The sequence below is a fragment of the Salminus brasiliensis genome, chromosome 1, assembly GCF_030463535.1.
Source record: "Salminus brasiliensis chromosome 1, fSalBra1.hap2, whole genome shotgun sequence".
NCBI classification, from domain to species: domain Eukaryota; kingdom Metazoa; phylum Chordata; class Actinopteri; order Characiformes; family Bryconidae; genus Salminus; species Salminus brasiliensis.
Window position 1 is genome coordinate 58,777,248 of NC_132878.1, and position 16,303 is coordinate 58,793,550.

General features: G+C 41.7%; 2 protein-coding genes across 3 annotated transcripts; one reads left to right on the forward strand and one right to left on the reverse strand.

Moving 5' to 3' along the window:
- The first annotated feature begins 25 nt into the window (after positions 1 to 25).
- LOC140559856 (uncharacterized) lies at positions 26 to 10,648 on the forward strand. 2 transcript variants are annotated; one of them, XM_072683554.1, is made up of 9 exons: positions 26 to 168; positions 297 to 525; positions 2,409 to 3,440; positions 5,398 to 5,775; positions 6,779 to 6,913; positions 7,535 to 7,693; positions 8,438 to 8,469; positions 8,544 to 8,678; positions 9,664 to 10,648. In XM_072683554.1, the coding sequence occupies exons 3-9, from the start codon at positions 2,504 to 2,506 to the stop codon at positions 9,733 to 9,735; spliced, it is 1,848 nt and encodes a 615-aa protein (XP_072539655.1). In that variant the 5' UTR covers positions 26 to 168; positions 297 to 525; positions 2,409 to 2,503; the 3' UTR covers positions 9,736 to 10,648. The 2 variants fall into 2 exon arrangements, with proteins under 2 accessions (XP_072539655.1, XP_072539647.1); XM_072683546.1 differs by lacking the exon at positions 297 to 525.
- A 107-nt stretch (positions 10,649 to 10,755) lies between these two features.
- LOC140559881 (N-alpha-acetyltransferase 30-like) lies at positions 10,756 to 16,239 on the reverse strand. The gene is made up of 4 exons (XM_072683610.1): positions 15,320 to 16,239; positions 14,216 to 14,339; positions 13,955 to 14,010; positions 10,756 to 13,764 (listed from the first exon to the last, which is right to left on the reverse strand). The coding sequence occupies exons 1-4, from the start codon at positions 16,040 to 16,042 to the stop codon at positions 13,627 to 13,629; spliced, it is 1,041 nt and encodes a 346-aa protein (XP_072539711.1). The 5' UTR covers positions 16,043 to 16,239; the 3' UTR covers positions 10,756 to 13,626.
- Positions 16,240 to 16,303: the final 64 nt, after the last annotated feature.

Genomic DNA, 16,303 nt, shown 5'->3' on the forward strand with positions numbered 1-16,303 from the left:
AATAGGCTACAACTTGTTTTGGCAGAGCTCCGTAGTCCTGCCACCCTGCCAATCCCGTGAGCGGTGGTCTGTGAGCACCAGACGGGTTCGACAGCACAGTAGCGGCGAGGGTGTGGAGCTCTACTGCAGAAATGAGGTCGGCTGGCTAATTTCAGCACAACACGGCAGGTAAGGCTTGTTTATTGTTGCGGGAAAAGTATAAAAACAGCACATCCGTGCTTCTTCGTCACGCAGTTTGTGTTCAGGAATATTGGCCGCAGAAATGAAGAGCTTAGTGGATGATTTGCCATTTTCAGCTGTAGTTGGGGTTGAGTGTCTCAGTCCGCGATGTGAGTCAGTGTGAATACTGCGCAATGCTGATCAACCAGAGGACAGCCCCGATGCCCGTTAACTACATACCCAAGCAATTAGGAACGATTACGAGCAGAAGACGATGAGCCGTGTCTCAGACAGCAGTGACAACGCATGAGTGTTGCCTGAAGGTGGTCATGTGATTTCTCCAGCACCACAAACTACATCCCATCGGTGGGTCTAACTGGGTTTAATGATTTTAGTAGTGGGCTAGCAGTTGATGTCTGTGTTTTTATGGTTGATGTAATGCAGTGAATACAAGCCACATTCCTGTTTTCTAGGGCTCGTTGTCTTGTAGAATGAACATTGTGCTATTTTTAGGTGTATGTGAGAGAGAAGGAGTGCAGCAGTCTGCTGTGTCAGGTTCTGCAGGAGAGAGACAGAGACAGAGAGAGAGGAAGAGAAAAATAAAGAAATATATAGAGAGAAAAATAGAGAGAATATATATATATATATATATATATATATAGAGAGAGAGAGAGAGAGAGAGAAAGAGAAAGAGAGAGAGAAATAGAGAGAGAGAGAAAGAGAAAGAGAGAGAGAAATAGAGAGAGAGAGAGAAAGAGAAAGAGAGAGAGAGAGAGAGAGAAATAGAGAAAAAGAGAGAGAGAATAAGAGAGAGAGAAATAGAGAGAGGGAGAGAGATGGGGAGAGAGATAGAGAGAGGGAGAAGAGAGAGAAAGAGAGAGAGAGGGGGAGAGAGGGAGGAAGGGGAAGAGGGAGAGAGAGGGGGGGAGAGATAGAGAGAGGGAGAGAGAGAGAGAGAGAGAGAAATAGAGAGAAATAGAGAAAAAGAGAGAGAGTAATAGAGAGAGGGAGAGAGATGGGGAGAGAGATAGAGAGAGGGAGAAGAGAGAGAGAGAGAGGGAGAGAGGGAGGAAGGGGAAGAGGGAGAGAGAGGGGGGGAGAGATAGAGAGAGAGAGAGAGAGGGAGAGAGAGAGTCTATTTGTGAGAATGAAGTGTCAGTTCAAAGAAAGGATTTCAGTGAGTTACACACAGCTCTGCGCTTTTGTTCCATCAGTTTTACTTTTTATATTTCAGTTTTGAAACCAGGGAGAAAAATAGGCTTTATGTGCTGTACTTAACCATTATTTTGGAAGATTTGTACTTTACTCCAGTATTACTGAAACAGCATACACATGGTTTTACTCAATTACACATTTTTAAAAGAAAAGAAACACTTTTTTCTCTCTGAGAAAACAGGTTCTCATATAGTACAGTTCATTTAGAATATAAGTGTTGTATTGATCTTGAAGGAAACTGCAGTAACACTGGTGGAACCATTTTTATATTCTATAGAAACCATTTAAAAAAAGGTTGCTTAAATATCTCTATACAAGACACTTTGCTTGTCTGAGAAGACCAGTATAATCGGGCAATAAACTCAAGTGGGTCTTTGAGTTGTCATGTTTCCATACAGACTGTTGCTTTCACTAAAGAACCCAGATTTCAAAGGTCTGGTGGTTTCTTTTTTTTGGGCAGTCCCAGACGATTGAAATTATTAAGTTAAGAATATCTCTTGGTCTCATTATTTCTCCTAGACATGGTTAAGTCCTTTTTGAGACCAATGTGAGACTTGCAGTACAATGGCTCAATCTCTTTTTGGTCAGACTTATCTCACCTCAGTTGCAGCTGAATAAGATTCATAGATGTGAAGTGTAAGATCTCACCATATCTTATAAAGCTCTCTTCTACATCTCAGAGGTCTTTCAGTCGTCTATCGAAGCAGAAGGAGCTCTCATGCTTTTTTAATTTGTGTCCAAAACCCCTCACAGTCAAGCGCTGATGTTGATCTCCTCTTTACTCAATACAGCAGTATTGAGAGCTACTTTAGTCCTTCATGTTGCTGCACATCTACATTTGTAAAATTGTTTTGTCTATGTATAAATGTCACATCTTCAAGACTTGCACTCAAGTATATGTTTAGCTTTTGATACATTTTGATACCCTTACTTTCACTATGTTTCTCTGCACTTCTTACACCCTGTTTGAAACCACATAGTTGTCAACTCCCTGTGAAACTCATACAGTGTTGTTTTCCACTTCTTTTGTCAAGGTGCGTTCAGGCATTTTGGATGTGACCAATTCCCTCTATTTTCACTTTGGAGCATCAGTGCCCTAAACGCTTCATGCTCGACTGCGGATAAAGCCATGTTGCCGTGTGACACTTTCAAAGCACTGTTGCTGGTTGGGGCGTGTCTGACCGCTCGGGCCGCCCCATTAGGGATCACCTCCTCGCCACAGGCAAGGCGCTGTGACAGAACAGAACAAGGATCCAGAGAAACATCTGAACATCTAGGAAGCCATCACGACGACAAGCTATGTGTGATCTCTTCCATGCAGCTGCCAACATCATCTCCTCACGTACAAGAGTGGCAAGAACCTGGAGGAACAGCAGAGGTTGTGGACATTGCCGAAGAAGAAAGGGAGGCGACAGTGACCGAAGCAGCGAAAGGGCACATTGGTCAGTCTGCAACTCCCACTGAATCCTTTTTTTTGGGGGCGCATGCTAATGTAAATACAGGGGTGGAAACTGTTACTTCCGCCAATGCAGCCGACCAAATCAACTCTCAGAATGACGCTGTTCAGAAAGTAGGGCCGTCTGTGATCCCATTTGGGCTAAGCACTGACAGATCTGCAGAGACACAAGTTGTACTAGGACACAGTGACTACGTCAGGCCAGGGAGCTTGCTTTACACTGATTTAGAGGAAGATAAAGGGAAAGTACAACCTGGGACAAGAGACCCGCCACAAGAACACGAGGGAGAATGGGAGGAAGAGTCAGTCACGCAGAACCATTCTGCACAGCTCAATCCAACTGAACCCCCGTCCGTGGATTTGTCCATTGCTCGTGATTCTGCAAGCCAGTCTCCCTGGACGACTGTTAACCCTGTTGCAATATCTCGAACTACTTCAGGCAGTCCCGATGGAGAAGCTGGAGAATCTAGAGTAGCAGAGAAAAACCTCTTTACAGCCTCAGACCTCCAGGATAAAGCGCTTGCCCCTGGACTACTGCAGTCGGACCTGACCCTGAGCTCTAGAGTGCCAGAGGTTGGAGGGACCTGGACTGAGCCGCTTCATTTGCAAGGTCGTGAGTCCATGTACAGCTGCATTTGTAATTACATTGGTATTTATTGGGGGTGATTGATGGTGTTAGAATATCATAGTATTTGCAGATAATTGCTTAAAAAATTACTGTCTTCAGGCACCAATATTTTAAATAATTATTTGATGTACTCCAGGGAAGCAGAATGTTTACAGATCTACTGTGCTTCAATGTATCATGGTTATATAGATATTATATAAATCTAAATCCTATCCTAGTCCATCCTTCTGTATCAAAAACAGAACTATGTTTAAAATAGTCTGCTGCTAACATACATGCCACAAGACCACAGAGCACAGAGGCTTATCGGGTAACTGCAACACTTCCAGGCTTGAACTTTATTATTGTCTAAATACATGAGGTTATAAAGGGGTCTGCTAGGCTTTATTGTGAACTGAGAAGAAATGAAAGAGATGCGACAAATATAGCCTTTGATTATGCGCTGAAGGCAGATGATTTTGCTTGCTCCACTTTGAACCTCAGTGGGGGACTGGTGGCAGCCTAATTACTTTCTATTTTTGAGTCTGCACTTGAAATAAGCAAGAGGGACTGTATAAGGATTGGAGTAGCTCCTCTGAGCAAGCTGCTGTCAGATCTGAAAGCTTATGTACAATTTAAAAGGCTTGACAGGTGATTACTTTGTATTGTCAAGAAGACTTGGCACAGAGTGCAAGGCTTAATTTGATTTTGGCATCCCTTGAAATAAAACCCCCATGAAGGAGCAGGGTGGAAAACCTTGTCTGTGAGTCACATTTTACATGTTATGTTCCAGCCTGCAAAGTGTAATGTCTTCTCCTCATTGAATGCAAACTGTTTGTGTCTCAAGTCATGGATGACATGGCGTACAACCTAGGTGAGTTAGCAGGTGTTGTAGTGTAGTGGGTTTTTCCTGTGGCAAACTAGATGCCACTACTCCAATAAAAGTGCTTAGGCAAGACTCCTAGCACTACATGATTCAAATGTAAGCCCCTCTGGATAGAGGTCATGCTACAGCTAACATAATTAATAGCCCTAAGAGAGTTCTTAACACAGTAAAGCATGTACAGAGGGCTACACCTCAGTACTTCACACCCACAACTGCATTACTCTCATAATTAACATTAGTTTTAGTTGACCTAAAATAGAAGCCTGTGAGAACCCCCACGCTGCTAACTGCACTATGTAACTCTTGTGAAGCAGGCAGGAAAATGCTCTCAAGAACTGTGTAACGCTTCATTACCCAAATCATATTTGTGTAAAATCTGGTTATATTATTCCGCCTCAGTCCACATGCTTTTTTCACTTTCAGGGACGGTTCTGTATCTCTCAGCTCATCCAGAAAAATGTGCCCTTTAGTGATGTAAAATTTCAATTGTGCTGCTTTAAACAAAGTATTCAAATCTAATCAAATGTTTGCAGACATCTGTTCATCCAACACTTATTCTGAGTTCATACATGTAAAATTGGAGTTTGACAATCATTTGTTGCTGTAACAGCCTCCTGTTATGGGAAGGCTTCACACAGATTTTTGCACAACTCTAACTCAAAGGTATTGGATGGAGCTTTATCAGCCCAAAGAACACAATAGTTGGAGCACCCCATTTTATCAGAAAAGCTTTTTAAATGGAGATCATATAAGATGTGTGTGTGCTATTGATCAACTATGGATGTACATTGAAGTAATTAGAAGGATGTCTCAATACCTGCAGTGTATATGTGTGCATTTTGTGTATGTTAGGAGGGGGCAGTTGGAGGAATGGTTCTATGAAATGACACCCTTGTTTGTCCTTTGAAGTAAGAAATTTAGCTTGCTCATCTTTAAACGGAGAATGAAGTTACCAGTGCATGCTATTACCTTCTAGCTCTATAAACAGGTGACAGACTGCTTTGGTCCTGCAAACTAAAGTTAAGGTATTAGTCATAAATTTAAAATGACATTTTTATTTTGTTTTATCATCAGTGGAAGAAACCAGCATCTTGCCCTTGTCGCAGGAGGTGGGCACAGAGGCAACCATGTCTTCTGAAGACCTGCCTCTGATCTTTGAGCCGCTTGATGATGCGACACCCTCCAGTGGCTCAGCACTGGCATCCGAGCTGTCTGTCGCTATGGCGCCAGCCACCGGGATGCTTAGGGAGGCTGAGCTTGAGCAAACGGTGTCCGTGGATACGGGGCACGTTCTTCCTGATGCGTCTATCCTGGGGCCGTCTGATTGGCCTTCGCCGTGGCAGATGTCTGGTTCTGAGAATTCGGATGCTGTCGTTCCATCTCAGATGCCAGTCAACAGGCCTTTCTCTGAAGCAGACCTTGCGCCCAGTGAGAGGACAGAGAGGCCACAGAGTGAGAGCGTATAAAATGCCTTGGTGTCTAGTATGTGTTTTGTGTGTACACATTTAATGCATTATTGCATAATTCTATAGCATTTGTTTTCATTCATCATATTACAGCTTTGTCATTTATCATTTCATATTAAAGTATGGCTTATTCCTAGCATAGTTCATATGGTGTGGCCTAGGCTTCCACACTCTGGTCATTAAAGGAGGCTCTATTTCAGTCTCTATTTTCCCTTACCCCAAATTCAGTCATCATGTTGGTGTTCATTAGTTTTGCAGTGAAGCCACAAGCTACAAGTAATGAAATTGCACACCCCACCAATATGCGTCATGCAAACTGCATGACTACATCATCACACACTTACCTCCAGCTGCGTTGAGTTGTTATGTAATCCATGTAACAGACTTGTTGTGTGGGTTCTGACATCTACAAGTAATTGTTACCTATAAAAAAAAGGAGGCAAAGTACAGATCATCAGTCTTAAGGTTTGTAGCTGTTACTAAGTGTCTGCTACAACTGTTTTTGAGTGTTTACCCCTATTTTTCCTGTGGCCAGTTCCCACACAATATTTTGTTCTCCCCATCACACACAATATTGCCAAGCGAGGCTAGCATGTGCACCACATCTCTTTCTGTGCATTGACAGCTGAACACACTTGGAGGAGAACACTAACTGCCAATACTGTTATGTCAGCTAGCAGATGCCTGCACTGGCTACATCGTGCTGAGTAAGCTTGCAATTTTCCCATGATAGAGCCAACACTAAGGTAGCAATGTGACTCTTGGCAATTCTTTTTATTCTCAATTCTTTTTTCAGATGACTACATTTGAGTTAAAAGGGAAAGGTTAGCTGCTGTATGATTTTCTAAGGAGATGTGTGCAGCCTTAAATCTGCCACACTGGTGGTTCTGACACTGGGCTTTTATACTGCACTAGTAACTGGCCAAATTAAAAAGGAGTTGGCAAAAAAATATAAACTTGTTTTAAAAGAAAGTTTTTTCCACATACAGATATCTCAGCCTCTGTGGGAACTCTTCCTTTATCACCTTCTACTGCAACAGCCAGCACTCAGCAGGTTACAGACTCTGAGCCAACTCACTCGACTGTGTTGAAAAATTCAGGGCTGGAGGAACTGGAATCAGAAGGTTTGCTATTACTTGTGTTGTGGCTATATTATACATTTTATCCAATCAGATTTATTAGTAACCGAGTAATCTAACGAGTGTGATGATTATTTTTATATAATTAGAGGTTTTAAAAAAGGATTCAAACAGAGTTTATTTAACCATATCTATAAGCAAACCAGGTTTAGTCTTTCAAGCTTTCCAAAATATTCATAAGATAATATAATTATACAAAAATACACAAGTAAGCCTTTGAAGCACTATAAATACTATGAGGCATAAATTGCATTCAAATGTTGTTCAGGCTGTGTTACTTACTGTACAGCAGAACAATTCAAAATATGAACACAGAAGCTGCACATTATGCAGTTCATGAAGAATGGACCAATAGAAATCTCTTTACATTAACTTACCTTACAAATTAGCAGTTCTGCTTTCTCCTGTAAAATGCATTTTGGAGATGCATCTATTTATTTGCTAGTGATAGTAATTATGATGCAAGCGAATCATAGTGAATTCACAGATGAAATAAATCTTAATCAGTGAGGAATCTGTTTTAACTTTAACGAGCAATCGTAGCGCTTACAGATTAAAACTACAAAAACAAATTGTGTTGCTAACTGTTTGTTCTTTGTAATACAGAAGATGAGGATGAAGAGGACGAAGATGTAGATGAATCTGAGGAGGAGGAAGAGGACAGTGAAGAGGACCTACCTGAGGCCACTGTCCACACCCCTACTCGTCCTTCTTACAGCCTCATCCCACCTCCTCCAGTCTGGGGGCAGCAGAACCAAGGCCTCAGTAAGTTCGGGCACCCCTGGTAAAAATGTCTATAAATAGTTAAGAAATTAAAAGATGAACCGATCTCCAAAGATCAAACAGTTAAGAATGGAAAAAAATCAACATTTTTAAGATTTGTAAGCAAGATTTGTATATATAAATATTTTAGTTTAGTTTTGTAAAATTTTAGAGTGGAAAAAAAGGAAATGACCACCATGCAAATGTTTGGATACCGCAAAAGATTTGCGCTCTCAGATGACTTTTACCAAGGTCTTAGATTTTTATTACCTTGTCAGCCTTTGGCTTGTTCAAAACCATCATTAGAAAAGGACAAGTGATGCAAATGTCAAAACCTTTCACAAGAAAGAATGGAAAATTCCTCATACAAGAGTTGAAAGCTGGCTACAAAAGTGTTTAGAAACTGTGAAAACACTGACCTTGCAGGGTAAATTTTGCTTAATAAAGATCATTTTGTTATTTTGAAACTTGTAAAATAATCCTGCCTAAAATATTAAGAGAATGGCATCTTTAACTTTATGTCTTTTGGAAATCAGTCTTGTCACAGTGGCTACTAGAAATTCTAAAAGTAAAGATCTTGTTCCCATGCTTAACTAATATGGGGCCACAACCCCATATTAGTTAAGCAGTTTTATTTATGTGGGATGTCACCAGCGGGGCTCCATATTTGAAAAGATTCAAGCCAACAAGTTTTGCAAAGATCAGAAAAACACTGTAACTGTTATTGTTCATTTTCCTTTCTTTCAGTACGCAGCTGGGTTGAACTTATCCGAGAAAAGGTAGGTAACATCTCAGAAAGTTTTGTAGTAACAGTTTAAATCGGTCTCTGAAATGTAACATTCTTGTCTTCAAGGCTGGCTATGTTTCTGGGATGCTAGTTCCTGTCGGTATTGGTATTGCTGGTGCTTTGCTTATTGTCGGAGCTCTTTACAGCATCAGGATGATCCATCGCAAAAGGAAGAACAGCTTTAAACACCAAAGGAGGAAGGTTAGTTAAACAGGAGAAAATCAAATGCTCAATACAAACGTTTAGTGTGGGTCGGTTTCCCTGGACAGGGATTACGACGCCTAGTCTTGGACTTCATTGCATTGCCAATACTAAAGTGTAATTGCAAATTCTTTTAGTCTAGGTGTAGCCTTAATGTGGGTGTGGGTCTAAACTGGCTATATGTCGAAAATATCCAGGCACCCCTTCTAATTAGTGAGGTGAGCTTATTTAAGGCTGCACCATTGCTGAAACAGACATTCAGTTAAGCGTACACACACAGCTTCTGTGTGTGTACTCCTTAACATAGGGCTGTGGAGCTGTGGTCCTGGGTTTTCTGAAATGATGCATATCCATCAGTACCTTTGGGATGTGTTGGAGTGTCGTGTGGATGCTGTTACTGCAGCAGAGGGAGACAAATTTCTTATTAACACTCTTGATTTAGAAAGAAACGCTGATTAAGCAAGTTACTACAAACTTTTCCGCATATAGGGCTGATTTTCCAGGCCCAAATTAAACCCAACTTCAGACTAAAATGCATTTGAAGTGGTAATTTGTCATTGGCATTGCAATTTATTTGAAGACTGGATTTTTATTGTGTCTTTTAAACCAGCCCAGGTAGTCCCCCTGTATTGCTTGCTTGTTATGTGCACTCACCAAGCAAATTATTAGGAAGATCTGTACACCTACTCATTCATGCACCTAATGTTACCTAATCAGCCAATCATGTGGCAGCAGTGCAATTGCATAATGCCATGCAGAAATGAAGCAGCAGCTTTAAGTAATGTTCACATCAACCATCTAAACGGGAACAACATGACAAAACAGAGAGCAAAAGGAGGGAGGCCCTATCCAGTATTAGTATAGTAGTCCTAATAAAGTGCTTGTGAGTGTGTATGATTTGTCTACTTGACTCTACGCCAACACGGTTGTATGTGCTCAGTGTGTCACTGTGTACCCTCTGATGATGTATTTTTCTTCACCACAGCAGCCCAAAGAAGTGAGAAATGGACCAGACCAAGCAATGCTACTGGCTGACAGCTCAGAGGATGAATTTTAAATCCAGCCACGTTTCATCTAAACGAGAAAATAACACCAAAAAACGTTGAGGTGACTTGAGATACAAATCTCAAGTACCTAGACTCTCAACCTCAGATAGTTCCCGCATAGACGCAGGCTTAGTCATCTCTCGCATCCAAATCCACCACATATTTGAAATAAGGAGGCAATCCCAAGTATGTGATTCCCACACAAATGATTTTGCTGTACATAAAAACATATATATGTATATTAATAACTGTACTCAATGTGTGAACCTGCTCTAAGGTGGCAGTTTGCTATGGGTTTCTGTCTCTGTGAATAATTTATTTAAGATATAGATATATGAGAAAAGTATATTCTTGGGAGTTCTGTAGATTAAATCTTTTCCTAACTGTAAATACAAGAGTCAAATTACATGTAAAAATCTAATTGTACCTAAAAGTCATCAAAAGAAGTCACCGTTTTTGTGTGAGGTTTTTTAATTGAAAGCACCTTTGAAATAATTTACAAAATTAACAAATTTCATCTTTTCTGTTTCAGGATACAGTGGCTTCTCTAGTGGCAGTACTTTTCTTTGTCCGAGTTTGTGCTTGTAAGCCTAAGGCGTTTTCCGTCTTAAATATAAAAATATCTAAAGGTAGCAGTATGCACCCATGGAAAACCCAGACCTTTATTTCTTTTCTGGAATGTCGGGGAGTTGACAACAGTAAATCTGTAACCCATATGGCATAGTGTGAACCCCTGTATATAATACATGAATACGTTCTACTGTATAATTATTGTTATTGTTCGCACCTGTTAAATTGAATGTCATTCTGATGCATTTTGTGACAATCTGACAACATGCCCTCTGTGGTTAAACTCATCGCCCGTGCTTATGTCCATTGTCAACGGCTATATTTTTGCGGTTACATTAAAGGAACTATGACAGAGTTATTTCCTTTCAGATGTGTTCCTTAGGTTTTCTAAATTCAGAGTGAAATAAACACATACAGAATGTGCTCCAACATCTTGTTTCAAAAAGAATTCATGCTACACATTATTGAAAAAATCAAATAATTTATTTCTGAGGCTTTCTTTCTATCCACATTAAATAAAAGACTTTTGTGACTTCTTTTTTTAGATTGAAATGAAATTCAAACAGGGCAGGAGAAGCATAATAGAAATCACATGCAAAACTTCATCCTGAACCCTTCACCAAACAAAACACAGAATGAGAAACCATACAGTTCTGCATCCATAGACAACCATTTGCATTAATACACAAAAGCACACTCCTCTACCCAAACTCCCCCTGCTCTAGTAGGCCAGAGGTAGGAGAACATACAGGCATACTGTCCTTTAGGAATAACACTGCTTTGTGAAGGTCTGTAGTAGGTGGGCAATAGGGATTTTTTTTACTCTGCAAAGGAGGACCAAGAGCACCATGGAATCAAAGTACATCCCATTTGCTATGAATGTGTGGACTTTATAGAAATGTGATGCAGTTCAATCGATATCCATAACTCACTTGGAAATACTTGTCAGAGCAATGAATGAGCTGCATTGGCCCCTGTGGTGCCTTTCTTTTGTTCGAAGGCTTCACAGTCTGTATTGACATTCTCTTCCTGATGATGGACAGTCCTATCACAGTCCATTATGAATTGCTTATGTTCTCTGAGATTGGACACTGTGGGCTGAGATCACCTGAGAGGTGTTTGTAGGGGGTCCAAATGGTTGACAACATCTGGCTTTTGATCAGGACGGCTATGACCATAAAGAAAAAAAAGAACTCACCTTTTCTTCTTCTCCTAAACAACTAAACCGCACGCACGCACGCACACGCACAGCTATTAAAAAAAACTAACAAGGCCACACACATCACAGCACAGCATAGTGTCTGGCCCCCAACTCCATGTTCTCCCCAAGATTTTTATAGTAGTACTGCATTTTGGTGTCAGGGGAGCAGTTTGGACTCCCCTTCCATAAGCGCACAGTGAAACACCACCTTGTAGCATCCAGGAGACTTCTAAAGACAATCATACAGACATGCACATAGATACACAAACCAGCAGCATTTCAAATCAAAGTGCAATAGAAAATCTTTCCATATACTTTAGAACAAAACCAAACATGGTAGAATAAATGCAAAAATTAAAACTGCACTGTGTCTCATTTCTTCTCTCTCACTGAATCCGAGCTCAAGAGTTTTCTAAATTTGATTGTGTTGATAAGGAGTTTCCTTATTCTTCAGAACTTCTCAGTTCAAACATTTTAGAAAGTAACAGACATCAGACATCAAAACATTTTGTATAGAGATACAATAGAGGGAAAACCAAATCAATCCAATTAGCATCACATGTCGCAAAGCATTAGAACTGGTCCAGGAAATGTCCACAAATCTAAACTGCCTTCTATTAAACTCATATGGAGGTCCAGTGAACACCACAAAATGCTTTCTCAGATGAAGAACTTGAATACTCAAGAACCTCAGAACATGCCCTGTGTTAACTGAGCCATCTATAGCTTGTCACTTTTTCTTTTTCCGTTCAAAATATGGTTTGCCCACTTATGAGTCCACATAGTCAGTATAGGTACATCAATTTGGCATTTTTGCACTTTGCACTAAGGCTGTGCCCACTGACACCAGCTCTATTAGTAAGTAAACAGCCATCACTCAGCTGACCTGCCAAGTGTAACACAAAGTGGCTTTTCCAATCTAATATTTTTAAGAACTACTTTTGTTCCCAATTAACTGAAGTTATAGAACTTTTAATTACTGTATACTGCTGAAATTCAAGTATGCACTGTAGAAGATGTGTTAAGGCTTTTGCTGTCCAAGCTGTAAAGTCACAAACAGACATTGTGTGAAAATAGGAGAAAACCATATGGGAAAACAAATGTAAAATATAATAAAAAAATAAAAACAAGCTGTGTTCATGTTCCTCACGGTTTACATGGGGAGGTCCAACTTTGTTCTGCTGAGGTCCGACTTTGTTCTGCTGAGGTCCAACTATACAAGACTGTTTCTCATTCATCTCTGACTCCAACACAGAAACGTTCTTGTAGAAAACATCTATTTATGTGGATATCCCTATGCTCTTGTCCTACAAGCAGAATTTCTCAGAATCGACATGATTCCTGGCCAGATTAAAACCACTCTGGATCTCGCAGGCTTTCAAAATGTTCTGTTCCAGATAGTCAATCTGCAATTACTTCAACACAGAGCCACTTTGAGAATCACATCAGAATCAATTTAGACAGCTACGACCTCCATGCATTTAGTTCATTTAGCTGAAATTGCTGCTGTAATGTCAGAGCTCAGTGATCCCGAGTGAAAGCTTGTGAGATTCAGGTTGATGAACAGGCTACACATTCTTTCCCACCCATACACAAATCACACATCAGCTTCACCAATATGCACATTACTACCACACACTAAACTGCTTAAAGCAAACTGTCACAGCAAGCAAGCACACAGCTCACACTACATAAAGAACAAACCTGCACTCGTCATTCAAGTCCCTAAGCCTCTGTATAAACACAGACAGGAGGGGGAACAAACCCTTGCTCCAAACCTCAGTTCTAAAGTTAAACACAGACCTCAACAAATGTCATGAGCCCAGTCCTTTACTGTGTCACTTACTCATCTTAGCGGCTGTTAAATAAAACTTCCTGTGTCCCCTTGGATCTCCTACACTCAGCTAAGCTTCTGAGACTCTGCCTTTTCTGGTATCAAACTCTTACTGTGCCACAGGACTCTTTGAGAGGGCTTCAACCTCTCCACTAGCAGTGCCTTAACCACCATAGTCCTTCGTTTTGCTTGACCAGTAAAGACAAATGTGGCCTTGAGTAACTGTGCCCAGGCTTACAGAATTAGTGGAGTCTGTTTGAACTTGACCATGTTGAAGTAACAGAGACAGGGAGAGAGTTAGCGCAACCACAGTTTGAGCCTCAACGCGTCCACCCCATTGAGATAATATCTGAAGAGCCGCTTGTCCCTCACAAAGCCCAAGTTCTCATATAGCTTCAGGGCAGATTTGTTGGTGATCTCCGTTTCCAACACCACCTTGAACGAACACAAACATACAAAACAAAAGAGAAAATGATTACAGTGAAGATTCAGATTATAGACTTTTTTGTGTCCAGAATAATCTTACTATCAACATTTACACAACGTCTCTCTAATCACACAGGTAGTCAATAAGCCAGTCATACTTCGGGTGAAGTAAAATGTGCAACCTGACAGGGTAACACACCTCATCACAGTCTCCCTCCACCATAGCATAGATGGCCTTCTTCACAAGGTTAGTACCTGAAACAAAGCAGTCAAAAAGTCAATCTGGAAGGCTGTTTTCCAAGGACAGTTTTGTAAAATGCCACAGAACAGACTGAACAACTGCTTGTACAGGGTTTATAAATACTATCTAATCAGAAGAAGAGATTTGACCAAATTGGACTGTACCTAGGGACCACTATCTGGCCCAGCTTGTTAACAATATAAGCCGTAAGACACTCACCGATGCTTTTTCTGCGATGTTTGGAATCCACAGCAAGCATGGCAATGTACCCACGCCGGAACATCTTCTTGTGCATGTCTAGTTTACACACAATAGCCCCCACACACTCCTCATCTACCACGGCCTAGGATTCACAATATCCAGACAAATTAACGAGCAAGTGATATGCAGAGTGCCAACAGGACAGTTTTAGAACTACATGGCACAAAAACAAAATAAAAAAAATGCACTTAGACAATTATAAAAACAGAAAGTAAACCAAGCCATGGTCACAAAAAGTTAACTTTACAAAAAGGTCATCCTTCACTACTTTTTCACTACTATTTTTAAAAAGGCCAAATGCAACCAATCACATCCTTTCATTCCATATCTGCATCTTTTCAAAGGCCCATAATGCTTCAGACATCTTGCCGTCATGTCCAAATGATTTTACTGACCACAGAAGAGAGTATATAACTTCATTAGAGCCATTAGAGCCACTTTTACATTTTTGTAGCTTTGTTGTTGAAGATTTTCAACAAGAAGAATAATGTCAAAATGCACTGACTTTTACACCAGACTTTTTGGTCACTTCACTATAGAGACACTACTGTTTCACTGACTGAACTAAACACTGGTTACTGTGTCCACAAATGCAGTGCAGTGTATCTTCTCGCGTGTGGTCTAGCAACAACTGTAAATGTACACTGATTCTATATAGAGCATCCACTTCAGCGTTGGCAGAGCTAACTCAGGTTTCAGTGAAGGTCCTCTGGGGTTTCCTGTGGAGGTGGGATAGAGCTGCTTTACATAGATAGAATATCTAATAATTCTTCAGAGACCAGTTTGTATGGTCAGTGAGTGACAGTACATCAGTAGCAAACAGCCAAATAAATCATTATTTTAAAAAGACAGCATGATCTCTGTTTCTTCAATGATGATTTCTTCTGGAAGACCCCAAAGGAATGTTCCAGCCACACTAATGGTCACTAAAACAGACTGACTGACACTCTTTTCAGTTTGACAAATAGTGCATGAGCATTTCCATCCTGCAGCCAGCCCACTTACTGCCAGCACAAGAGGGCAGTTCTTGCAAGCAGGTCACAGATGTATCCAGCTACGTACCAGAAAGCAGAGCTGCGGCCAGTTGTGGATAAAGTACCGGTAAGTATATATGGAGTAAGGCTCGGACAGGTCCTTGGTTATGAGTCTCATTATGCCTGGCATTTGGAGCTCGGACTCATAACGCACATATTTAATCTCCTGGCCTCGCCCCGTTTCTCTGGAGGGCGAGTGGTTCAAGTCTAACCTGGATAGCTGCTCCAGTGGTCCATCAGTCTGACATGTCAGAACAGCCCCTTCCTCGGGCCTTGGACAGCAGGCTGTCTCAGTCGTGTGGCTCTGACTGAACTCAGTTCTGGATAGAGTAAGTCTGTCGTGAATGCTACTGTCCCCGTTCGTGTTCAGATCATGGTGAGGAAAGCAAAGCCTGCTGCTGCTGTTGTTGTTGTTGTGGAGGCTGTCCGGAGGTCTTACGCGGCAGTCCTGGAGCTCCATGGCCGCTCTCGGCTCCGACTCTGTGGCGCTGTGGGCGAGCCCGGCCAGGCCGATGCAGTTTAAGCCGTTTACCTGCCGCTCCAACGCCTGGCAGTTTGTGTGAACCTCGGGGAACAGGTACTTCTGCTTGTTCTCTCGCTCTTGACCAGTGTCTGATATGACGGCGTCCTTCAGCTGCCACTCGAGCGTCTCCCCCTCCGCGGGCAGCACGCACCCGTCCCCGGGGAAGAAGCAAACCTCGGCCGGGGATGCGGACAGCGCGCCGCTAGGCCCTGGTGGCACCGCGGCCATTCCACCTCATGCAGTCCACAGCTCAAATGTACAAAGACGATATTCGCAAAGGGTCCTCAGCCGTGCAGCGCTTTCTTTGAGTGAAACAGCTGCATTTCAACGGTAAAGAGCACTTTTGAGCGGCTCCTGCCGAGCCGCCGCCGGTCGCTCCTCCGCCGCCGCTCCACTGGCACCTCACTGCCGGCAAACAGCGTGGATGTGGTCGCCATTGTTGCAGTGAAGCGGTTGCTAGGTTTTACGACAGTCTGTTCACCTGACCTC

Excerpts from the sequence above, each read along its gene's own strand:
- LOC140559881 (XM_072683610.1), bottom strand. The coding sequence starts at position 16,042 with ATGGCCGCGGTGCCACCAGGGCCTAGCGGCGCGCTGTCCGCATCCCCG. Across the intron at positions 14,011-14,215 it reads ACATCGCAGAAAAAGCATCG|GTACTAACCTTGTGAAGAAG; the intron begins GTGAGTGTCTTA and ends GCTTTGTTTCAG. Across the intron at positions 13,765-13,954 it reads TGGAGGGAGACTGTGATGAG|GTGGTGTTGGAAACGGAGAT; the intron begins GTGTGTTACCCT and ends TGTTCGTTCAAG.
- LOC140559856 (XM_072683554.1), top strand. The coding sequence starts at position 2,504 with ATGTTGCCGTGTGACACTTTCAAAGCACTGTTGCTGGTTGGGGCGTGT. Across the intron at positions 7,694-8,437 it reads GCAGCAGAACCAAGGCCTCA|TACGCAGCTGGGTTGAACTT; the intron begins GTAAGTTCGGGC and ends CCTTTCTTTCAG. Across the intron at positions 8,470-8,543 it reads TTGAACTTATCCGAGAAAAG|GCTGGCTATGTTTCTGGGAT; the intron begins GTAGGTAACATC and ends CTTGTCTTCAAG.